The sequence below is a fragment of the Strix aluco genome, chromosome 15 (genome assembly GCF_031877795.1).
Source record: "Strix aluco isolate bStrAlu1 chromosome 15, bStrAlu1.hap1, whole genome shotgun sequence".
Lineage (NCBI taxonomy): Eukaryota > Metazoa > Chordata > Aves > Strigiformes > Strigidae > Strix > Strix aluco.
In genome coordinates this window covers 15,063,427-15,088,659 of record NC_133945.1, presented here as the reverse complement: position 1 = coordinate 15,088,659, position 25,233 = coordinate 15,063,427, and the positions used below count along the sequence as shown (strand labels likewise).

Below are 25,233 nucleotides of genomic sequence, written 5' to 3'. Positions count from 1 at the left end.
CATGGCACCTGGGCAGCTTCTGTATGATCTATGGTGAGAAGACAAAAAGCAGATGCAGGGGCTTTGGTCACACTGAAAGATTTGCATAGTATAGAAGGTTAGAGATTCTGTGTTTCCCAGAACCTTTTTCCTTGCCCTTGAAAAGACAATTCAGATTCCAAATATACATAACAATTTGACCCACTGGTTTATGGAGAAACAGGGGCCTAGTGTTTAACCTCTGAAATACTGAAGTTAAAAATCCAGGGATTTCTGTGGCTGGAGCAATCATATCTGCATTGTTTAAAAGTTCATTTTTTGCAACTTTCCGTAGAGGCACTTTCAGCTCGTTCCAAAATGAAGGTAATTTGCAAATAACAGCTTAGAAGACCATTTTTTCTACTAGTATTTTTAGACAGAGAAGTTGAGAGAGGTTAGTGATTGTGAATATTTGCATTAATGTGGCAGGAAAGACCCTAGTAATGAGGCAGAATCCCGTGGTGGTAGTTTTGACACAGATGGCTCTTCAGCCAAGCAGTGGACCCTGACGGTGGTGTTGGCACCGGGCAGACAGTGGGGGCATAGGGAGATAAATTTGCTTGCTTGACCCAATGGCCAATTATATGTGATGCAAAGCTACAAACGACTTAAAGATGGATTTGACTGAGGTATATTTGCAAACATATGGCCTGCCCTCTTGGGAGATACTTATAAATCAGCAAATGGGGAGCTGGCAGCATTGCCACTCACACGAAGGGGATGAACTCATTGCTGAGGCTTCAGATGGATAAATGCAACTTCTCCTTTCAACCTGTAACTGTTCTCTGCAATTTCATGTTAGAGGCCAGGCTGCTTATCAAAATAAAAAAAAAAAAAACCCAACCCGTAATGCTAACTGGGTCAAATCAAGATAAAGGTAAAACTTTGCTGTCTGTACAACTCAGGGTCCTTTTACTTGAAGTCACAAACTGCATGTTCTCTTCCTTTTTTTCCCACTCACTGTACTATTTATCTAACAAGATTTTTTAAGAATGCAACCCTAGAAATTTATTTACAGAAAACTCGTCTTAGTACCACTGGAAACATTAACATCTATTTGTTTTGTTAAAATGAGTAGAGAAAAATAGCTAACCTGATACTTTTGATGTACCCCTGTAAGTTTGGCTTTTAAAATAAATTAGCATTTTAAAACATGTAAATACCTCAGCTAAAAAAAAGTCTGGGAATTAGTAATCCACTATAAACTTTACTTTTAGCTTTGCCTGACTTTGAGTTTCATGTAGTTTGGGGAAAAAAATCACAAGTTCCTCCCCTCCCATATACTAGTGTTACACCGTACAATTTATAGCAACTCCAGATGGAAAAGACTTATGCTCATTTGTTTGCTGGCATGAAGATATATATAGTCCTCATTTCCGGAGAACTAAAACCAACTATTCCTCTAAAGGACCTTAAAATTTATTTTCCCATACTTATCCGAAAGTAGCAGCTTCTTCTTTTTAAAGAAGAATTCTTAAAATGCTTACTTTGAACACTTTCAAAGTACCACACAGAATAAAACTGAAAAATTTTATTCAGAAACACAGGAAAGACACACAAAGATATATGGAAAATGCAGAAGTGATAAGGTAACTGATAAATTTTTATAAAGTACAAACAGTATTTTTAGGCCCAATTCTAGACACAGTCTTCACTAATCTGACTTCATATACAGTCTTCCTTCTATCAGTACTGGAGGAAGAGAGCCTTTGCTAAGGTTTTTTTCCTCGACAGTAAGTATGACCCTGCCATCCTGTCTCAGGGGTAGATCTAACAAGCTGAAATGGTCCTGCTGGACATATTGGGGAAATTAATGCGAAGAAGAATTTCTTAATACAGAACTTTATATGAGAAATTAGCATATGAAAGGTATCATCTGTTTATACTTTGTAAAACAAGGGGCTCTTCGATGCTCGTGCCAGCCATCTTTCCTGGTTCTGGAATTCTATCTGAAAATGAAACAAACATAAATATTCTCACACATCTGGAGATCCAAAGGTATAAGTGTTATTTTTCTACTATTACCAACTTTAATACAGAGTATCATTATAGGAAACTCAGGCAATTTTACAAATATATTTTTCCAGGCAACTGTATAAGAGCTTTGCATTACTAAAGATGATTTCAGACAGCTTCAACTTGGCTATGGTGAATGAACTAATGGAAACACCAGATTCCACATGTTTTATTAGGATTCCAAGTCTGTGTATCAGTTTATTGGAATATTCATTCAACTAAATAAGCAAGATAACTTCCAATATGAAATGCAAGTTAGATGTTAAAATATGAGACTTGGGAGGGTTAAGTTTATGAATGGACATGATTACCTTAATACACAGCCTAATTAAAATAGCTAGATAATTAGTATTTTAAAGCCACTGCCTTTAGGTCTCCACTGACATATTCAACAAACACATGCAGAAAGTAATTTCAGACTACAGTTACTTAAAGGTTAAAACCCTTAAAACTGTGCTATTTTTGTTTAGTTCAAAAAGCAATGTGCTGTCATGTCTTATGATTAATCCTGAGTTTTGTAACTAACTCGAAACAATTAAATCCCCATGTGAAATTATACTGGAGTCAACAGGGCAAGGTGACCCTGCACAGAATCAATTTCAGAACTGAGGTTCAAAGTTATACTTTAAAAACAATTTTTCTATACACTGAATTTGGTTTTTTTAATGGAGACATTTCTGATACGAATAATTATTTTCTAACAAAGAGATCATTTAGAGCAGTTTTGGTAATGAAATTTTATTTCTTCAGCCCCCTCTTCTGGCAGAAGGAAAATAACATTGTCTCATGAATTAACTGTTAAGAAAAGGTGTTTCGTACTTCTCTCATGCTTTTTAGATGTCAATAATATCTCAGGCCTTGTATTTTTCAAATTTTTGGATACAAAATAAATAGTTGATAGTACTAACACAATAGTACTAAATTCTCACAGTAGAAAGCCAAGTAATATGCCAAGCAGACTCTTTGAAGGAAAAAACTGGACCAATGATTCCCTTCATTCTGTAGCTTTGGCAGCATGAACTGTAACCAGTCAAAAAGCAGACCAGAAAGGGAAAATAAGATCTAGCAGTGTTCTACTATAGAGCAATGAACTCAAGAGCTTAAGCTTCTGCAGTCACTGGGATGTGAGTTATGTCCTCAGAAAAGGTTTATGCCCGTACACAAAACTGACAGCTAAAGAGTTAAGAACTTTCTATAGAAATTAGGTAAGTTAGAACCGTTGAGAAACAAAGAGATACACCCACTATTTAACATACTTTACTGAGAATTTAGGTTAAATTTTTGTATTAATTTGCCAATGTAATAAGACTGTCTCTAGGTGACCCTTTCCGGATTTGTAATAGTATAAGGGAGTACAATTTGTCTGGTTTAACTTTTAGCAAAATGGCAAAGCAATTTGGTAGATGACCTTTCTGATACTGAAAATTGGGATATTAGTATTTTCTGGTCTTTACCAGTAACTGCAGAGGAGCAAAACTAATTAAAGTAGTACAGCTGTCCAATTTAAATGACTTTTCAGTTTTTACCAGTCCAAGAGCCTCAAGAGAATAAAACTAAACAATTAGGTATTTTCCCCTTCCCTCTAGTAACTAACAAGCAGCTACAGCTACCACAAGGTAACAGGAGCTTCACAGTACCTTGCTCTGCTAAGAAATTAACTTTGGCTGTCTGCAATTTTTAAAAATGTCTGCTTTATAAATAAAATACATTCCCATATAAGAGAGAAAGTTCTACTGCTGACACATCTGAAGTCAAGCACTTTGGAAGGCAATCAGATTTGTATGCCGTATATGCTGTCCCATTAGCATACCAGGAGAGAGAAGCAGGCCCAAAAGTTGGTGTAAGTTGGTCACTTATTTAAACAAAGGCATATATACAGGTTGTTTTAGAAATCATGGGTGGGTCTTTCTTGAGTTGGATATAGTAGGATCTTTCTTAAATGAATACATGAGCAACAGGTATGGTCAGGTCACACAGCTTAATGGTATTGCCTAATGGTATAAACACAGTTCTGCTGAAGAACTTTTCTTACAAAAGAGGTGTGTCAGCTCAAAGTATTCCTTGCACAGAGAAGGAAGTACACTGTCCATCTGCATGTTTATGAAGTTATAAGCATATGTATCATATGGAAAATCCAGTCACAAATAAAACTTCTGCAAAAATGACCCCATACCCCCACCCACCTTTTTGATTTCTCTCAGTAGGTGGTTTCCCAAGGTTCTGCTTTGGATAATTCAGCAAAGACACTTTTGGAAGGATATTCTGGGTACTTTCTTCATTACCACCATGTAAGAAATGAGAGATAATTCCATACAAGAGAGGTCTGCTTAAGAGAGAAATGAGAAAAGCAGTCTATGAAATACTGAGCATTAAAAAACCACCCTTTCCTCAGAACTTCTGAGACGTTAATGTTTACTTCTAGAATATGCACAAATGTCTTTAATTATTTAAAATATGTTATGCCGAGTGTCATCATATAAATAAGCACAGACCTAAGCCCCCCCTGAACACCAACACTCTCCTCAAAAGCTTGCGCTATGAGACACTCTCAGCTAAGCTCCAGATCCCCTGGAAGTGAGGAACTGGAGCATACTTAGCACAGGAACACAGATCCACATTCTTACTCATGCAGGACGAAGGATCAGACTTTGCTGGGCTGCAAATCCTAAACTTGATTCTTCTTAAGCACCTGACAGATTCTGACAGCACAAGCTACAGAGAACACTGAACGTGTTTAAACCTGCTTCAGTACCCTAGCTCATTAATTGTATTGGAGCATTGTGGATTTATATCTAATCTCAGAGTACAATAATCTTTTTATTGCTCTACAAAGCAACTCACTGATATGCAAAGAGCATATCCGTTTTCTGCTTCTGACTGTAGAGAAGACTGTAGTTACCAAAGAGACTTGTGTTTTGGTGTGCAAATACACTACGTGGAGAATGCTAGAGTTGACAGAATTAAATTTTAGTTTTGAGTATGTCTGAAAATGGCCCCATGTTTGACACTGTGAGTTTGAATCCAGCATGTCAGAGCAGCCCTGTGATCCAGCCACATTTCAATTGGTGAGAACATTTATATGTGATTTATAATGACATTAAAGAGAAAAATATATGCAGAACAGAATATACTGTGCATTCCAAAATCACTCCTTACACTGACTTTCCATTTGCGTCTTCGACTATGTTCAGCTCTTTGGCAAGAAACTGTCTATCCAAGGGCACTTCAGGCTGGCCAGATTCTGGAAAAAGAGATTTCCCCAAAATTCTAAGACTGTTAAGGAAAACATCACCAATTAACTTTTAAAGACTGCTCAGAAGACTTTGAAAGAAAATGAGAGCACACACCTCCCTTTTAAACTATTAATACCTACCAGTATATTGTAATTCCAGGGAACTCACTTAAACATCAATACTTCATACTTACAATAGCATATTACAATTTTTATCTTCGCTCTAAAGGAATCTAAGAAAAATACTAGTCTTACAATAGAAAGATAAATTAATCAGGCAAACAACTCTTTCTCTAAAGAAGTACTGTTATCAAACAGATTCCATACATTTAACTACTATACAGACTGTCTCCATTCCCTCTTCTTCAGATGAATCTTTGCGTCTGTAATTTTAATAGTGAAATATATCAAATTAATAAATAGCAAATGTAATTACTGTATCTAAGCACACCTACAGAGCTTCAAATTTCAAATACAAGTTAGCAATAGCTGCAAAAATAAGTGCAGTACCATATAAATTACGGCTGCTATTTAATGTTGAAGTCTAAACCACCTCTGAAATACTGGTATTTTAGCACAGCCAGTAACAGTAACACTTAACTGCAGTTGTTAAAAAAAATATGGACCTTCTCCATATTCTTCTCATTTAAACTGAGGACATCTAACCACATTTCTGATACAGTCTATAGGCATGAATTGCCAGAATTGCTGTAATTCAGACTATCAACTACTTTATGTATGTATTATTTATTCCTCAAAGAAATTTTTTTCATTTGTAGGATTTATATTATTTTATTTTATCCAAATGCCAGTGAGAAAAAAAAAAAGTGATAAATGCTTTAAAAATATGGTTAGCCATTTTCCAAAACAAAAGCAGATATTTCAAGAAAGGTATTTTGATTTTGCAGGCTGCTAGCAAGTTTTCTTGCTCTTGCATCAACTGCTTTGTCAAAGCATTTACCTTAAGGATAAGGAGCAAAGGGTAAGTTTTCTTGCAAACTAATGGTATGATTTGGCTTAATGCTGCAGGTAAACCTGTGAAGAGAGTGTTCACATCTTTTTTTTTCCAAGTGAACATAGGATTGTGCAGCTTAGTCCTACTTATTAATTTCATAGTAGCAGTGGAATTACTCAAACAGTAAATGTTAATCCAGTAACAACAAAAATTCAGCCCCAATACCTGCTGTTAAAACAGATGCTGCGTATTTATATTTGTTATATTCCAGGTATTCACGAATTAGTTCGTTGATTAAGAGATTTTCATGAGACAGTGGTGGCCGTGGTTCACTTTGGTCATCCAGTGCATTAAACACTTCAGCTCTGATCCTTGCTTTTATTTGTCCAAGAGCACCTCTTTTTTCCAGCGTGTCCTTTAAAACTATTACCATAAAAGAATCTGTTAATATACAGCCAAGCGTATTCAAGCAGCATTTGTCATCCACAAAATAAACATAATTTCGGCATATTCTCAGTGAATAAAGATAAGATACCCGCACCTGCGCATGTGCCAGTAGGTAACAACAGCTGGAGCGTTACAGATAAAATTCAGCCTTCCAAGAAGTCACGCATTATTTTCAGTGGTAAACATATGTTCTAGCAATTTCAGAAGTGGGCTGTTACTGGACCAAGATGTTTTTAACGAGTGAAAACCAGTCCGAGATCAGTGAGAGGGGCAGAGTGCTTGTGTGGAGGCTTAGCGACCCTCTCCTGCAGCTCCCCCCCGGGCGGGGTGAGGCGCCGGCGGCCCCATGACCGCCCGGGGCGATGCGAGACCCGCCCGGCCCCCGGGTGTATGAGGAGAGCCCGGTGCCCGCCGTTTCGGCGGCCCGAGGTGCCCCCGCCGCCCCCCGAGCCCCCCGCCACCCCCACCACCTGCTTTCAGCTCCGCCACCGTCGCCATGGCCCCAGCGCCGCGCCAAGGCCCAGGATGGGGCGGCCCGGCGGCGGCAGGCGGCCACTGCGCAGGCGCGGGGCTGGGAGGCGGGAGCGGGCCCTGCCAATCGGGCAGCGCGGGCGGGGCGAGCGGCCCGGGCGGGGGCGCTGCCGGGGGCCGCGCGCGCCGCGGCTGAGGGGCCGGGCGGGAGCGGGGTCCCCCCGCGCGGGAGCTGAGCCCGGTGCTGCCAGGGTGTCCGCTGGCGGGGTCAAGCCGGGATCAAATCATTAGCGGCGCCTACGTGCTGTGTGTGGAGTTCCCGCCCGGTACCCTGCCGGTGCCTGCCCGTCGGCCAGTCCTGCCGGCTGGGGCGGGGGCACGGACGGCGGTTTCCCCTCTCTAGGGCTGTCAATGTACTTTGTTTGAAGGGAAAAAAAACATCAGAAAAGGAAACGTGCAGCGGAGTTTTGTACTGAGTCCCCGAAAGATGAACGCTTAATTAAAAGGACTCGCCAAAGATGAGCTTTTAATTAACAGGGCTTGCCAAAATGTAACCGTATACTGGGTGTTTTGCAAGTCTGTGAGGATCCCTGGTGTGTCGGGAGGCATGTGTGTGCGCTTCACATTGCTGGGATGAGTCGGCACTGTTTGTTTTGTGAATGTATTAAGTTATTTCCCAAAGGAAATTCAGCTGGTGTGGATGAACAAACTGGATTTGTCATGGTCTAGATGGAGCAGCCTGCTTGGGCTTGAAGGAAAATGTGAGTCTTAAGCAGTAAACCGCTTACGGCCTTGAAGGGTAGGGTGGGGTTTTTTTTGTTGGGATTTTTTTTGTTTTTTACATTTCCTCTCAAAGCAAGTACTCTTATTATGAGCTTCCAAAGAACCTCTGGCAGGGGGCAATAAATAAAATTCAGGAAAAAAGGAGGCTTTAGAAGTAATGGTGAAGTTGATCTGTTCCTGTAAGGTAGCAGTAACCTTTGGGGAGTCAGCAGCAGCGTGTGCCTCTGTCTATCCCCAGGCTGCTGCCCAGATCCCTGGTGCACCTCTGGTGATGGGCGACCTCTTACCTTGAACATACACGGCGTTTTTGCAGTCCAAACATTTTTTTCTCTGTATCCTTCCAATTTTCTTCATGCTGTTGTGCGTCACTGTTCTATTACACCCAATTTCGAATTGATAAATTGTTGCTGTTTTCCACCCTCTATTTTCTATCCAGCTTTAATTTGTATCCTACAGAGCAAAGTTCGGAGATCAAACCAGAATTTTGTGCAGTGTTTTTTGAAGGTTTTTTTTCCCCCCTGATGGCAAGGAAATGCCTTACAAAATAAGATTGCATTTTCTATTTTATGTATTAATCTTTGTTTTGAAAGATGCTGTTCTGACGATGGTTTGTGAAATCCATGTTCGGTGACTTTCTGATACTCTGAGGTCTTGGTTCTGTATCTCTGTAGGGTTGGGCTTGTGTCGGTTCTGTTTTTTCTCCTCCAAATATTTTGGGTCTGTTACATTTTGCTTCTGAACTCTTCTGCTTCCCCTCACAGTAATTACTTAGTCTGCATTTTGACTGCACTTTTCATTTACATCTTTGTTGTTGCTGTTGCTTAGAGTTTCTAAGGGAAGGAGACACAATTAACTGAAAGGGAACTAATTTGAGGTGCAGATCCAAGTATCTTTATTTGGATCTATTTATAATGAGAAACATCATTAATCTGATGCATGACTGTTGGTATAGGGACAGTATGAAAAATCATTATATTGAAGTAATTGGAAAGTTTGAATCCTGAAAGTGTAACTTAAGTTTTGTTAGTCTTTTAGCATACAATAGTATCTGGAGAAAAACACGTGTGGGTAAAAATTTATTTTTCTTGACCCTCCTCACTTCAGACTTATTTACTGTCTTCTTGTTTGGAACAATCCCTGCATATGATCTCTATATTCTAAATAACTGTCTGCTGTATCATTTCAACTGTAAGTTTATACTCTATTATTGCCCACAGAATATGTGTAAAAGTGACAGCTCTTAGAGGTTGTATTATCTATTTAGCATTTTTCCTGGTTTACTATTTTATTAATAATGCTACTAAAAAAGAAAAGATCTTCCAACTTAACTATAGGATAGCTTGTATCAATTGTCAGAGCTATTATTGTTTATACGCGCTGCGGAGCAGCCAGGAGGAAAAAAGTATTCCTTAGAGCTGAGGGGCAGTAGAATAACAGATGTTGGAGACTGTGATATAGCTTTTTCAACGGGAGTCATAGTGAGCATTGAGACATCAAAAAACAACCCACAAAGGTATTTAATATGATTTTAAGATGAGTGTAGAGAGTGCACAAAACAGGACAGAAATGTTCTTAAATAAAAATAAGGGGAATCAAACTTCAACATTTAGCTGTTCTCTTGCAATACTATACAGATTTTAACATGGTATGAACTAAGCTATGGGTTATCTGACACAAACTTGTATGGCTTCCGACACCCGATTTGTTTAGTTTGATCTTTTTGTGATGATTCTGCTCAGTTCATCGAGGCATACGTGACCTCGGCGTGAGCTGAACTCTGCTGCTGCTCCTCCACCTGACACCCCGGGAGTGAGAGCCAGTGGACAGACCAGAAATGCGGCGGTTGGATGGGCAGTCTGGCCACGGCCGGCCACCAGCACAGCTCTGAAACTGCAGCGAAGGCATGCAGGTGAGCAAAGAAGCAACCTATGATGCGTTTTTGGTACGTGTGATGCTTGCTTTTTAGTTATACATCAGACAAATGAGACCTGTCTGTCCTCTAACAACTTTGTCTGTTCCCGTAATTGCTCTGGATGCGAAAGAACATTTTAAATTGAGGTTCTTTATGTAACTGGTGTGCTTCTAGCTTTCAGATGTTACTGTATGTAACCACCCTGCTCTTCCCTGGGGCGCGTGCTGCCATTCCTACATATGCACCATCCGTTCTCCAGCTGGTCTGTTCTGGTAGGTTGGGTAGTCAGCTGAGCATTGATGCTGTCTGTGGGTTTCCCAGATGCATTTTGAATAGGATGTGAAGAGTGCACTGTGAGACACAACCAGAGGCACCCACAGGGGCTGCACAGTCAGTTCAACTAGCCCGTATTTTGGTGCAGACTTGGTGGTGGATGAAGCTATTTTGGTTCAGTCCATGCCGCTCACCTGGAACTAGCTCAGGGCTTCGAAACCAGTTTAACTGGTTCACGTTGAAAAGTGAAAGATTTGAAGGCGAGCCTAGGCTTTCGCCGTGGCCTTCCCCGGGGACGGGGCCGTGGCTCTGTCCCGCGGGGCCCAGGTGCTGGCAGGGCGCTGCCGTGCCTCTCCGCGGGGGCTGCGCGGGGTCCCCGCGCCCGGGGCCGGCGCAGTGTCACGGGGAGCGGGATGCTCTGCGCCACGCCGGCGGGCAGCTGTGCTCCGTGGCCGGCGGTGCGGGACCCGGCAGGAGCTGGGGGCGGCCCACACGGGCAGGAGGCGAGCCGGGGGGGGGCGCGGTGCTGGCGCCCCGGTTCCGATGACGGGGCGCGGGGGATTTCTGGGCTGAACCGAGGCTCTGGCCGAGTTCGCAGCCTCCTGGGCCCCAGGCGGGGGCGCGGGCCTCCCCGCGTGTGCTGAGCCGCCGGGCGTCCCGGGGGACGCCGCCGCCGCGGCGGTCTGGGGTGCGCGGCGCCGCCTGCCCCCGCCCCCCGCCGAGGCGGGGCGGTGCCGCCGGGGCTCGGCATCCCCGTGACCGCGGAGCCAATCGGGGCGCCGTGCTGGCGCTGCCGGCCCGTCTCCGCCCGCCGCCGCCCGGGCACGGAGAGGTGCGGAGGGGGAAGCGCCGCGCTGCCGCGGGAGCCCGCGGTCGCCTCGCCGCGCCCCATGGGGATCGAGAGCTTCTGCAGCGCGGACGGCTCCGAGCCCTTCTGGGTGAGCGGCGGGGCCCCGGTTCGGCGGCGCCGCGGAGGGATGGCGGGGAGCCGGCTGGGACGCGGGGATGGTCGCGGGCCGGGGGGGGCCGCGTCCGGCGGCGGGGGAGCGGGAGCCTGCCGTGCCGGCGGGCAGAGCGCGGGGGGCGGCGGCGCTGGCCGGGTGCCGGGCGTGCGGGCTGGGCGGAGGGGCAGGGCCGTGGCCGGGGGCTCGGCTGGGGGCGACGTCCCCAGGCGCGGGAGCTGGCGGGGCTCCTGTGCGGGGCTCTGGGCAGGGCGGCCCCGGTGGGTGAGTGCTCGCCGGGGAGACCGGGAACGGGTTCCCGAGCGAGCGGAGCCGCCTCTGCCTGCCGCGTTTGGCCGCTCGTCTGCGTTACTCAGGGCTGTGCGCTAATAACAATAACGGTGATTGATTGTTGCCGTCGTGCTGAAGACTGGTGAGCTCTCCTGTGAAGGAGGCCAGAGATACACTTTCTGCAGGCTAGCAGCTGTAGCGCATGTTTACATAGCGATATTTTCGCTCTTCCCTAATGAAGAGCGGCAAGCGCAGCCCGCCGTGGGTGAACTGAAAACCAGCTATGCAAAGGTGAGTGATGTGGAAACGCTGCTGTGTGGGTCTTGCTCAGCTGAGACACGGGGTTCCTCTGCAGAGGCACGCAGGTGCTGGCAGCAGCGAGGCCCCTGGGAGGGCAGGAGCGTAGTGAAAATCCTCCTAAGGAGGAAAGAGGCTGGATGGAGAAGAAGCTTGTGTGGAGGAAGGGAGGAGAGGAGAGGGAGCTGGAAGCTTTAAAAGTGGGCTGAGAGCTACTGGATGCAATGTAGGGGTAAGAGGAAAAGGTGGGTTTTCTTAGACGGTTCAAAGAACTTCTCATGTATTCATCAGATATTTGCCAAATACTATTGAGCTAATGAACTGCCTTACTAGTAAAAAAAATTAAAAATCGGATGTCTCAACAAATGCCATTGTACTATTTGCCTCAAGAACCATTATTACTCAGTAGATATTTTTAAAATCATTAAGACTTAAAGATATTTAGCTTTTCCAGCTGTCAAAAGTGACTCTGTTAGCCTGCTTTTACATTGATTATGCTTGTATCTCTTTTCAGCTAATTTTCAGGTTTCTCAGAACTGGCTAAATAATGAGTTGTCATCAAACATATCTTTTCTCTCTCCTAGATTGAGACATTTTATTTGAAGAGCTTTAGAGAGTACATGTTTCAGAATTCAGTTTATGGAAAAACTGACTTGAGAGAGTAGTAGTTTTGCAAAAAGGAGCTACCAGTTCTTTGAACTGTGAAATCAAAACATCAGGAAGGAGGAAGAACTACACTTAGGGTGCTGGAAACAACTAGTTTATGTAGGACTTCCAATGGCAGATTCTTTTATGAAAACACAATTCTTGTATGTACTACAGCCATTTCTGATATTTGTGGTGTGTCATAACTGCTCCATACAATTTTTTCACTGGTTGCATTGGTTCCCAAGAATATAGATGTTTTTGTGCTTTGTCATCCTTCTCCAAATCACTGGAGTTTGCCTTTCATTTCTTCCAGCTAAAGATCCTGTGGGTGTGGTTGTTTGATTTCTGGATTCTTCTAATCCTGCAAAAGAATAATTGTGCATTCCAGCTGGTGTAAGATGTGTCTGGAAAAATCTTCCTTGCTAAACTTGTCCTCATGAACAACACTGTATCCGCTTTGTTGTTGCATTGTTCCCAGTAGTGGAGAGGGTAGTAATGCTAGTTCTGGTGCTTGTGGGCTCTGGTGCTTTATTTTCTGCTATTTTCATTGTTGCTACTATTTGAAGCTGAAGTTGTAATGGATTTTCAGAAAATGCCTATGTATATGCAGTGTTTCACTGAGCTGCTGGGTATCACCTGTGTGTGTGAGACTGTCCTTCCTGTCTTGTGGACTGCACTCTTCCGCTTCCCAGGGCTGGGTGATAGCTAGATACCCGGTGACACATGTTACTGCATTCTTGTGGTGAACAACGTGGCTGCACCAGCTGTTTTGTTTGGTGCTGAAGCCTTGCTAGTGGAGCAGTGGGATTTCCTAGCAGTGGCAAATTCGGCTTCAGAGAAGAGATGGGTTTTCTGTCAAGGGTGATGCTGAGTTGGGGCAACTCAGTTTTAAATCGTGGGGGAGACTTTGCAGGTTGAAAGGACCTAATGGACCCTTAAAGACTGTATGCTAATCTTCTTAAGCTTTGCTGCCAGGATTTTTCTTGTTTGCACACCCAAGGAATGTTATTGTTGAAAGTTCTTGTCTGAGAATTAAACAGATTGGTTTTGTTTAATACTCTGAAAGGTCATCAGCCCAAGCAAGTTTGCTATCATCTTCATCAGTCCTTTTCCGCTCCCCTTCCCTCTGTGCCCCCACTCAGCATATTAACTTCACTGCAATCAAATCTGGTTACAGAACTTAACTGTTTCTTGCTTTCTTTGAACCAAACTCCCTTTTTGGAAGGGTACTTTTTTTCATCCTTGTTTTCTCTAGCATTACTGAGTATCTCAGAATGAGTATCCCATCCATAATATAAAGAAAGGTACAGCTGTGTAAGATAAAGTTACTATTTATGAATAGCTGTTGATGACAATAAAAGCTTTAAAAGAACCAAGTGGGCTAGGTGTGACATTTTGCACTACTTGCCTTTCAGTTCAGTGACTTTAAGGGCCTGTTTAAATGGGAAAACTCTTTTGTGACCTGACATGCTGAGATAGCTTTTCCTAGAGTATCACTAGTGTATGAGTGCAGTCTACATTGCTTCAATACCAGCGCACCAAAAAAAAAAAAAAAAAGGTGGGGTGAAGAACTCATTCTAGGTAAGCAGGAGAAGTGTCTGGGCAGCTGAAGGACTTAGTGTACCCTTTGGCCTGCTGACCTAGCTGTCTGGATATATGCATGAGATTGGTGATCTCAATGCAGTTACATTTTGAAATAGTCCGCTGACTTTCTTTTCAATAAAATTTTGGGGTAGTTTAAGTTTTTCAGAGCTTGTAGACTATGCAGTATCATATTTAGAGAAGTCTTACATTGGAAATTGTTAAACGAGGAGGTTAACAGTTTTGTGACACTTTGAGTTTTCAAGGCTAACCCCCAATAGGGCTTCTATGTAAAAGGAGATACGAAAGAAAAAGTGAGTTCACACTAAGCAGTTCTTTACAGTCCTTCCCCAAGTGCTCTGCCAGGTCTTACAGGAAGTCTGAGTTATTCATTCATGAGAAGATGCTTGTAAGTCAAATAGAATCTGAAACTTTTGAGGTTCTTGCTTATGCTTACGGGAATGTGAAAGAAATGGCTTCTATATGTAAGCTCCCATCATATCCTTCACAGTCAAAGACACTGTGCTTTTAAAAATTAATTTAGATAGAAGTTAATTATAATTCTTCTTTATCTCAGTGGAAACTTAGTGGAAATTTTTTTTCACATTTTTCTGGTTGGACTTTTGGTTGTTGAGGAAGGATTGAATGCAAATAACTGTGTTCACTTCTAGGAGAAAAGCAAGTTTTAATCTCCTCTGTTTTGTTTTGAAAGCTAGAGTCCTGCAATGATTCAAGCTATGTCTGCCTGTGTAAACCCAGGCCTATTTCTTTCCTGTTGGTGCAGAAAGCTTCTGTGGAGCCTCTTGTCTGTCAATAAAGAAATTGCATCCACTGTTCTAGGTTTAGCACTTCTTCATATAGAACCAAACTACAGGAGGTAAGCAGAATGGATGAGAAAAGGGGAGGCAGAGCCTTACACACAAAATCCAGGGACCAGCTTGGTGGGATTGGGCTCTGCTTCCCTTGTTCTTGTGTAGAGTTCTGAGGCTTTCAGGCATGTTTTGTCTGCCTTAATAAATATATTTTCTTGAGTGTTTGTCCAAAGACATTATGTGGGTTGATGTTGTAGGTAGAGGAGATCCACCAGCCTCTTTCAGCTGGTTGAAGATGTGTTAGGATCTTCTATGACTATAATGTGGCTTGATAGGATTTTATTAAGAAAAAAAAATTAATATTCTTTAATTCACTATAATGATTAGCTGACATTTGTGAAGTGATACTGTGTGATGTAAACAGCTGCAATGCTTATATTGTGTATGAGCACACTGGGGGACAGGTAGTTTTCCTGAAATAAACTTCTGAAAGAAAACTAGATTTTTTTTTTTATGTAAGGAGTAATTTCATGTTCTGAAGTTCTGTGGCTTATGCTTTCATGCATTAGATAAGCAGTAAATTAGCACTTATGTTGGAACCCTGCAGCTTTTTGCACTGTAAAGTATGTTTTTAGTGCTTTTTCAGTGTGTTTGTGGCAGAGCTAGAGAGGGAGTTTGAGGTGAGAGTGGTGCTGAGCGAGCTTGATAAAAGTTATGAGTTTATAGACTCTTCCTTCAGTTGTACAGGTATCACGTTTATGAATGCATTTGTGACCAGAGTTTAAAAGAGTCTACAGAGCAGAAAGCTACATTCGCTTGACATGGGAAGGTCATATATGGAGAGCATTTGGAACAGAGGAGGAACAGCAGCAGCAGTGTTAAACAGAAAAACCTTTACACAAGACGGTGTCTTTATTATAATTAACAGCTGATTGCATGATTCTCATGACTTGGCTTGGTTTTTCTTGGGCTTTTTAGTGATGAAAGTCAGAGGCTTATTTGTCTGCTTTCTCTTGTTTAAACCGGTAAAACATTTTCGTTGGTTACGCGAACAAGGGTCTATATTTGCATAGAAATTAAATTTATATTAGAAATTAAACTTATCTCACTTGATTCAGAATAGATCAGTTTAGGGGAAATACAGGAAAACGAAGCCTGATATTCAGTTGTTGATGGGGATTTTCTTAAGAGATGACCTGTCATTCTATAGCTGTCAGTTCAAGGTTGCTCAGAAAAATTGAGGAAAAAAACCCAGCAAAATGCCTGAATAACTGGTGCTGTTCTAGGCAATTACAATGCAGTTTACATTGAAACACTGTGCTATACTGGGATTAAGTGGAGGTTAACCCGGGTTGCACTGAAGTCATTCTGGGTCACATCTCTAAAAAGCCTACTGCCGAGTACTGACCTTTTGCTTACTTTTAATAGAGTCAGAATTCCACGCATTACTGTTTGCATCTGTGGTAGCTTCGGATACAGTTTATCCCAACTTAAGCTGTTACCTTAGTCCCTTTGTAAGATTATTACCCAGGTGTGTTCAAACTTCTCACAGTGATTTGAACTCAATGTACAGGCTGTTGCATCATTAAGCAAAAGTCCTGGTTTTGGTGCAGAAAGGAAATGAGAGCAGGAATCTTTTTCCTGTATCCTTTTAAGTAACAGTGATTTTTGGTAAAAAAACTTTACAGAAGGGTAAAAACCATCCTTTTGATTCTGAAACTGAATGGTAAATATTTTGTTGTCGTGTGGCCAACTGTTGTTTCATGGTACTTGCAGACATGGCAGGGTATGGAAATGCTGCCGTTGTAGAAAGGGACTAAACATTTTAATTTTGCGAGTGCTGATATAATCTGACACAAAAAAAAAAAAAAAACCATAATTCAGTGGCTTTTAGCTTCTTGGATTACAAAGATCAGCCCTTGTAAATTCCACAGCTGCAGATACTCCTTTCTCTGGCAACTTGTTAGCACCAGCTTCTTATTTTAGGCTAAAGTGAAACAGGCAAAACACGCTTTTTTCTTGTCATTTTATACAGTTTCAGCTGATGCAGTGCTGTCTGTGACAGAGGATTTCAACTCTTTGTAAACATTAGGAAATACCCAGGTTTGGGATTTGGACAAGAAGGTGCAGACACCTGATTTTAGGTTCAGGACCAGGTATTGGAAGGCAGAGGCTTTTTCTTGGCTGTGTTAAAAAATCAAATCTGCATTATGTAAATAATTACTGTTGAGAGTTTAGTCTTGCTAAACAGTTTCTAATAGAAAACATTATGAGAAATTAAGGGTATTTCCCTGTGACTAGAAACACTGATACTTTTCCCCATAAATCATCATTCTATAAACGATTTAAAAATTTTAGAACCCCTGTTTATTATGTGATTATTTTTTTTTTAATGTTTCTGCCTCCTGCTCTAACAATCTTGTCTTGTGAGAACGTTAAGAGACTATAAGAATAAAGCTTAGATTTCAGAATTACTTTGAAACAAAGGAAGAAGGGGCATGGTCTCTCCCCCCATCTGAGGTCTCTGTCTGAATGTGATGTTTTGGGAGGCTGGGCTAGAGGGCTTGCTTGTGAATGATGTAGGGCTTTTTATTCAGACATGACTTATATGTCGAAATCTTAATTGGAGACCTGTTTTTTTTTTTTTTCAAACTTTTGCTAAACTATTATTCTTTGCTTCCCTGACTACTACTACTACTACTAGCGTTTAACCAATGAACTTCAGATTTAATAGCAGTAGTTTTGTTCCGTTTGTGGTTTTATGAGGAGAAATGTTTTGTGTTCTCAGTTTGGTGAACACCCCCACCCAAGACTCAAGTATCAAGTAAGAGGAGAAGATCCTCAATTGCATGGTAGGTTTAGTTCTGCTGTAGTAACAAAAAACCCCAAACTATGTTTTTTCTGTGGGTGAATGTGATCTCCATGAGAGTTGGAGATCTGAATCTAATTCTTACATCCCAATGTGGTAATTACCATTAACATTTCTTATTTCACCTTTGTGGCAGTAGAAGAATAAAAAGGCAGAAACTTATTTATCTAACTGGGCTGTTGGCCTGAAAAAATGTCTGAGAACTTTGTGGGGATACGAGCACCTATCCTCAGATGTGACCATGAAGGGAAGTCCTGAAGTCACTTCTCAAATCAGCAGTCTGGCATAGTCTATGTTCATTTGTTCCATTTGTGGTAAGTGGTATAGTTCTGTGCAGGAGTATAATTCTGTCATTTCTCTTTGCAGAAGTACTTTTTAGAGTCTGTGGAGATCTGGGAATGAGCCCAACTATTTGGTTGTGTGGCTTTTACTTTTTAGTAGAATCCAGGTTTTGTGTGTTCTAAAAATAAAAAATCACTCCTGGCTGTCTTCCGCTAAGTATAGGAAGTAGCTGTTGGAAAGATACTATTGTAAAATCTGTACGAGTATTTAAATTTTTTTTCTACTTCCTATTTGCAGAGTACGCCCTTAGGTAACACAATAAACCAGTAAACCATTAATTTCATGTAGTTAGTATAAGTCTTCAAAGGAATTGGCAGTGTATTGAAAGCTTTATTTAAATGCAGCATCAGCTCACTGTGCACATCACAGCAAAGGTACGATTTTACTTGTACATTCTGTGCGAACTTCAACTGCAAAAATGACAACTCCATTGCGTCACAGGAGAGATCTGTGCATTTTGGGTAACTTCCTGTTTATTAAGAAAAAAAGCTAGAGGAAATGTCAGGTGAAAAGGTACATTTGTCCTTGTATATTCTGCTACTTCATCTGGAACTGATTACAGAGCCATTGGATCCTGTAATGCAAGTACTACTTTTTCTAAAATAACTTCAATGTAATATGCATAGTATTTTTAAAGGACTTATCAATATGTAAATAGGAAGTTTGTGATGGTTGCTTGTAGTGTCATATACCTCATTTAGTGACTTGTCTGCCACTGTTAGGAATGCTGTTACTGTCTGCTGCTTGTTTCTGTATATATTGCTGAGCAGACAGGAGAGCTGCAGGTGTGGGTGTTTCTGCTGCTTTTTGTGGGAGTTCAGGAGTATTTTTCTTGTAGGAATATCTGTTGCTTGTTTTATCAACCTGTCGCCTCTTGTGATTTAGCCTGAACAGTAAGCACAACAGGGCAGATGTTAGGCTGGTGAAGATTGTGTATGATTGTGCTTGTAGGCTCTGTTCTAAATACTCTCTTAGAGAAATGGTGAGCTTCAGCATGTTTCATGATCTGACTCCAAAATGTGAATGACAGACTAAAGATACTGTATTTATAGTGTTTTGAGAAAATTATTTCAGTCTTTCTTCAAAATTTCTAAAGCTAAGTTGAATAAATCTTACTTGGCAAGCTGAATAACTTTAGAGAGCTCTTTAAGTTCATCACTTGAAAACAGACCTTCTAACCTATTGCAAAATCTCGATCACTTTGTAGTTCATTGTTTTCCTTAATTCTCAGTGTGGTCAGCTGTGTCACTGGTTTTATTATTGGTTTTGATGGAGAATGGTGGTATCAGGGATTTTTAAAGCAAGGTCAAGAGTTCTTTTAAAGGAACCTTAGAGGGAGAGGTCCTTTTCTGCACCCCCCACCCCATGTTGTCCACTCATGTTAGTAGCTCTTCTGAGGCTGGAGGCTCAGCCAGATCAGCCAGATCTACTATCTGGGGAGAGGCAGGCAGGAAACTTGCTGTCCTAGATAGTGTAGGCTAAAGACTGATGGCCTCATGGTGTCTGAGGGAGAATGGTTGAGGCAGCTCACGAATTTACAGGTGCTAGACTGGGGAATTTTTTAATATGATATCTAGAGCTGCCAGATTGTGAGACTTCTATTTCAGTGAAAAAGTGGTGATACTTTTATAATGAAAGTTGTCAGCTGCAGTTACGGTGTTAGTGCCTGTGAGAGCCTGATTACTTGCATTCTACTAAATGTAAGCATTGCGTTAAACAAAAAATGTCTCTTATTGTTAGGAAAATAGGATTGAGAAACAGTATCTTGGTATTACAAAGGAGGTGGTTCTTCTGTGGGTAATATCAAAATAGGGGCTATGCACTGATGTCAGTGTCAAAGTCCATTTGAAGGAGTAAGTGTCGACCATGATACTAAGATTCCAGTGTGGTTTTGTAATTTAATTTTTTTACATAAGTGTGTGGTGTAATGTTTAAGTAATTATTCAGTCACAGCTGGTTCATGCAGGTGGATTTAACAGTGTGGTTGGCAGCTTGCATCTCTAGCACACTTGCACACAGCAGGCAAGAAACTGAGCAATTTTGGTCTCTCCATTTCTGCCAGTCAGAATTTTAAAATGTGCTGTGGGTCAAGTAGGATTATTGTTGTGAGAACAGGCAGCCGCTGGCTGCTCACTTAACAGCCTTTCCTGGCTGCCAGGAGAGGGGCAGCCAGCCACAAGGTCCAGTCCCATGTCAAACACTGTTATTCCTCAAATTAGGCACACTGGAGGCATACAGCTTCCCTGTAGTCTTCCTTCCCTCAGCAGAGGCAAAATAACTGATCTTTTGTGTTGCAACTTTGTCTTACAGTCCTACTGCCAATGTTTTTATCTTGCCTGTTCCTGAAATTGTGGAGAGGAATTAATATAGTTCTTCATTTTCCTAGGGTTTTATGCACTGTTAAATAAGTGGCTTACCTGTGAATAGATCCACGTGATTCTGGGGAAGGCCAAGCATTTTTTGTGTGCTTCTTGGAGATACAGGGTTTCACTTCAAATGTGATAGGAAGCCTTTTTGTGACATAAGGAAGAACGTGCTATTGGGCACAAAAACTGTGGACTGGGATTTTTTTCAGCCACAGTGTTAGTGATGGAAATGAAAACTGAGAAGTAGGTCAGATCAATTTAAAAATACCCATTTGCTATTCTGGGAAACTTTAAAATAGTCCAGGGCTTTTAAAAGGAAAAAAAACCCCAACCTGAAGCTGCTAAACATCTGAGATCTGGTTCTTCTGGACTAGACTAAAACTAAGCCAACAGCAGATCTCTTTTCTCCCGACATCTACTAAGAAAGGAACATCACACTGACTCTTCTGTGGGTTCCTGCAGTCATAGTTTATACAATCCACTAGCTATAGACCGAACCCCTTATTTCTTCTCCTCCTTCACAGCAGGAGGCAGCTAGTTTGTGTAGGCTTTCAATGGATATGTGCATCTCTGTCATTTGATGTGCTCTTGCAAAGTAGAAGTGTTAGCTGATCAGTCAGAGTGAAAATTATTATTGATCTTTGAGATGTGAAGATGGGACAACTTAGTGCTTTAATAGAACTTGCTAAAATATTGTTTCTAAAACTTCAGTCAGAAAAAATGGCATTAATTTGCTAATTAACGACGGTTAAATACTAAGGTCTGCTTCAGTGAATGTTTCCTAAAGAATTTTGGTTTGTGCTGGAAAAAGATAAAACTCTGAAACTGGGTTTACATAAAGCGAAGGAGAAGCATGTACTTTAAACTGGCAGAACTAGTCCAGATTTGTGTAACTGAACACTGTGATTTGAGTATGAATACATGTTGGTTTCATGATGAGTGACGTGTCTTCCAGCCACAATTGAACCTTATAAAGCTACAGCATCCTCCATGCAGAACTTTGGCTTATGCCTTTCTTTTGCCATGGATTGAGTTCCTCTTGACTTTGCCGACTGAGGGCATTAACATCTCAGTTCAGACTGGGAGTGCACGTCTGATGTGCCCTCCTGACAGTCCCCTGTCCTGCTTGTTGGTTCACTCAGGAGTGGCCCGAGTGCCTTTTGGACAGGTGTTAACTGGGAAACGTGCTCCAGTGGGTGATGGACATTCTGGTCGGCCTGCAGGGAGCCTGCAGCTCGTCTGGTGTGAACCTGAGTGAAAGGCGTCATGAGAGGACGTTGAGTGCTCAGCAGCAGGGATTGGGTCTACAGCTCTATTCCTGTCTGCGCTACTGCCTTGTGTAGATGTAGCCTGAGAGAGTTGCACCTAGGGAATCAGCAGGGAACAGTATCATTCTGTCTCCCTCTTCATGCATGCTTTCCTTTAGTCACCTGAAATGCATATAAAATGGAAGGGGCTTCTGCACCTCACCTGTGTGTAGCCATTTCTCTTGTACAGAAAAGAATAGTGTATTTAAGCTAAGCAAACTCATGTTTGACATCTTGTGGATCAAATCCTGGAAAACTGTGAAAGAAGATACACTGATGTTGCTGTAGCAGTTCAATTCTAGCAGTAATCTTACCCCAAACTGCCCATTTGTCCTGACTTTTTGTTCTTAACCATGAAGTGCCATTGCATCGTACCCTCTTGCCTTTCATGCAGAAACACCTCCAGATAACTTGCAAATATGGAAGTCAAATGAAAGATCGCAAGTTTTTAGAATATCCTCCAGCCAATATGTATAGCAGTCATGCATACAGCACTTTTTTATTTAGCCATGTGGCAGTGACGTGCATTACCAGCTCTGACCTTTCTGGTAACTGCCTGATTCATTTTACAGCAACCATTTAGAAACACTGGAAAAGGAGATAGTGACTTTCTTAAGCAGTGTCTAGATAACCAAAAAATTACTCAATAAAATGATGTCAGTGCTCTTGTTTGTTTGTTGTAAAGCTGATTACATTCTGGCAGTTTACTTGTATAATCATATTAACTATCTTAATTTGTGAATTGTAAACTGTTCTGCAGAGTCATGAGACTTTTCCTTGGCTGCTGTGCTGGAGCAGAGCAGCTGGGACTTAGAAAGCCCAAAATGTTTGTGTGGTGGCTAAATGTAAGGATGACTCAGCTGAAATTTCTGATGATGTTATGCAGTCAGGGAACTTAATAAGCACGTGGTTTGCCCACAGTGTCTCACAGCCGCTGCTGTGTCACGAACAGCTTACGTGACCCCTGTGCAGAAACACTAAAACACAATTGGGCATTATGATTCTCTACCAGCGTTAATTTCCTTGAATTGGCTGTATTAAGTTCAGAGATTTTTTTTTTTATGACAAATTAAAAGTTATATGAAGCGAGAAGAATTTTTAGAATGCTGTGGAATTAGAGGAGAAAAATAACAGCTGTGTGTCCTGTGCATACTATACTGTCTGTTGTATCTAACCCAGAAAGAAGTCCTGGATTCTGACAGAAACTGAGAGAGAAGTGGGGAAGGAAAATATTTTTGTTACTACATTGTCAAAATGTTTGGTTTTTTTAAAAAAACAACAAAACACCTTGATACGGAATGGTCAGATTTAAGGGGAAACCTGCTCTATGATAAAATCATGTCTGGTTACTCTCAGTTTGAAATTTTTGCAAGTTGTGTCTTCCATTTCTCTTTAGATCTGTTTTCCTCTCTTTGTAATTGTATTTGAAACTGTTTAATCAGTGGAAGATGGGGACAAATAAGGATCAAAGTGTGGTGATTCTGAGTGATGGGGTCTGTTTCCAGCTTTCATGTTGGAATAGAGGGGAAGCACTACAGCTGCTTTTGGTTCTGTTTCCTCATCTATAAAATGTGGATAATAGCACTTATAGAGGAGAAGGATTACTGACTGCCATTATGTTGCAGTAGTGGTACTGGTATTCTGTGAAGTTGTAAGCTGTGCAACCGTCTGAAAAAATGCTTTGCAACTGAAAATGACACTACAGTTAAGCCTTTGGGCATGGGACTGCTACTCTTGGTTCTATGGCTTTTAAACAGAAGCCTGTGAGCTATGCTTCTGCTGTTGAATATTGCAGTCCTTTTACAGCAGCGATATCTCTGTATTGCATCATTCTGTTGGAGAGTCAGAAATCTACAGCACTTGAGAGGAAGTGTCCCTTGTGATAATTTTACAGCAAAGTCAGTAACTTTAAGGTAAAATTTCCAGCAAGAGATTTCCCTAACTCAAGCCAATCATAAATATGGTATGAAAGTTCATTTTACTAAATAGCCTGTCATTTTAAATAGTCTTTGTACCAGTAATGGAAATGGTGATCACAGTTTTATTACTGTGTCAGTTTTGGTTTGATTGTATGGTGGTTTATCTTAAGAATTGTGTTGAGAGAAGTAGGAAGACACTGAATTATATCGACTTACGTTTTCCTGTTGTGGAGTAGGAAACAAGCTGCAAGGGTGAGCCTTTTACTTAGTTCTATGCCCTGTTGTTTTGAATTACCAGAAAGTCTCAACTGGGTTGGCTGCAGACAGCTTGGGAGCTATGAGAGTACTTTACAAATAGAGATGTGATGTTACCTTGTGCTGTTGACTTTTACTGTGTGCCAGATAATGTTTCCACACTGAAATTTGGGAATGTGGTGTATCTGAGTATTTATACATACACGCACAGTGGTTACAACGGGAGATAGCTAGCGTTTTCTGCAATGATGATGTGAAAATCCTTGATTAATACTCTTAAAGATCCTGATAAGTACTGTTAAAGATTCCGGTATTGCATTTGAGTTATGTGTTATGGTAGCTGTATATAACTAACAAAAGTGACACTAATGTCACCTTGTGAAGGTTTAAAACTTCTGAGCTACAAAAAGTGCAATAAAATTAGATACATCACAGAATGGAGCCAGTTTAATACAAGTATAAATAAATACACAAGAAGAGATACAGAATAAGGCAGATATATAGTGGCTATTCCTTTTTTAAATACTGAAGTTCTGTGTTTGCTTTTTCTTTAACTCGATCTATTTTCTCTCCCCAGGATTGGAATCTGACATGGCACACAGAAAATCCAGACTTCACCCAGTGCTTTCAGAACACAGTCCTGGTCTGGATTCCTTGCATTTACCTGTGGGTTTGCTTCCCAGTGTACTTCCTATACCTTCGTTGTCATGACAGGGGATACATACAAATGTCAAACCTCAACAAAGCCAAAACGGTATGTGACTTTTTAAAATGAGAATTTATTAAGCTTATCTGGAAGTTTGAATCTATTTTCAGCTATGTTTTAGCACATTGTTTTTGTTGAGCATCAATCTTGGCCTGTGTGCACATTTCAGCTGTAACTTAATTGTTCTGCTTGCATTTGATTCCCAAGCCTTATGTGTTTCTGTTGCCCTTTTGCCATTACACTTTCTGAAATTTACTCTGACATAGCAAAAAAGCATGCAAATCCTTTGTAAGACCAGTTGGAGAAGACTATTTTAAGGCAACTCAATCTCAAGGCCTTCATTTCAATAATAAAAATAATTTATTATCCTGTCAGCTTCTTAAGTTACACAGCATAGATTTCTAGAGCTGCTGCAGGTGTTCTATTCCACTTCTGTTGTGAAATAGCTACTTAATGTGTTTGTTTTATTTTTTTTCCCTGTAGAATAAGTGAAAAGTTTTAAGAAGGTCTGTAATAGCATGGTGTATTGGAGAGTTTTTGTCTCTGCCATCTGTTATTCAGGAGTGAGATTCACCAGCTTTCTGCTTCATAATCCACTGAATTATATGGTACTAAAAATTAGTAAACTTTTTTCTTCTAGTGGGGATCCAATAGGTAAAGTCAAATCACTCTTCTTTTGTGCGTGTTATAGAATTGCCCAAAAAGAGATGATCTGATTATGACGACTCCTTGTATGAATACATAACATCTGATGTTCATGTATATATTGTGCTGCCTAATCTGTGTGAACTG

General features: G+C 41.3%; 2 protein-coding genes across 14 annotated transcripts in view; one reads left to right on the top strand and one right to left on the bottom strand.

Moving 5' to 3' along the window:
- Window positions 1–1,534: 1,534 nt before the first annotated feature.
- CEP20 (centrosomal protein 20) lies at window positions 1,535–7,218 on the bottom strand. 7 transcript variants are annotated; one of them, XM_074840333.1, is made up of 5 exons: window positions 7,139–7,218; window positions 6,447–6,644; window positions 5,191–5,275; window positions 4,218–4,360; window positions 1,535–1,967 (listed from the first exon to the last, which is right to left on the bottom strand). In XM_074840333.1, the coding sequence occupies exons 1-5, from the start codon at window positions 7,164–7,166 to the stop codon at window positions 1,891–1,893; spliced, it is 531 nt and encodes a 176-aa protein (XP_074696434.1). In that variant the 5' UTR covers window positions 7,167–7,218; the 3' UTR covers window positions 1,535–1,890. The 7 variants fall into 7 exon arrangements, with proteins under 7 accessions (XP_074696434.1, XP_074696436.1, XP_074696437.1 ...); XM_074840335.1 differs by having other exon boundaries at window positions 4,218–4,357; XM_074840336.1 differs by having other exon boundaries at window positions 4,218–4,357; window positions 5,197–5,275.
- A 2,462-nt stretch (window positions 7,219–9,680) lies between these two features.
- LOC141930046 (multidrug resistance-associated protein 1) overlaps window positions 9,681–25,233 on the top strand; it is a 59,167-nt gene continuing 43,614 nt past the window's right edge. For 3 of the 7 annotated variants that reach the window (XM_074840321.1, XM_074840318.1, XM_074840326.1), the window contains exons 1-2: window positions 10,894–11,045; window positions 24,313–24,489. In XM_074840321.1, the coding sequence (XP_074696422.1) occupies window positions 10,998–11,045; window positions 24,313–24,489 (225 nt within the window). In that variant the 5' untranslated portion in view covers window positions 10,894–10,997. Of the gene's footprint in view, window positions 9,832–10,025; window positions 10,107–10,893; window positions 11,046–22,528; window positions 23,475–23,506; window positions 23,525–24,312; window positions 24,490–25,233 lie in introns of those variants that run through there. The other 4 variants (XM_074840320.1, XM_074840319.1, XM_074840325.1 and 1 more) reach the window with 4 other exon arrangements.

Excerpts from the sequence above, each read along its gene's own strand:
- CEP20 (XM_074840333.1), bottom strand. The coding sequence starts at position 7,166 with ATGGCGACGGTGGCGGAGCTGAAAGCAG. Across the intron at positions 4,361-5,190 it reads GACGCAAATGGAAAGTCAGT|CAGACCTCTCTTGTATGGAA; the intron begins GTAAGGAGTGAT and ends TTCTCTCTTAAG. Across the intron at positions 1,968-4,217 it reads TACTGAGAGAAATCAAAAAG|ATAGAATTCCAGAACCAGGA; the intron begins GTGGGTGGGGGT and ends TTTCATTTTCAG.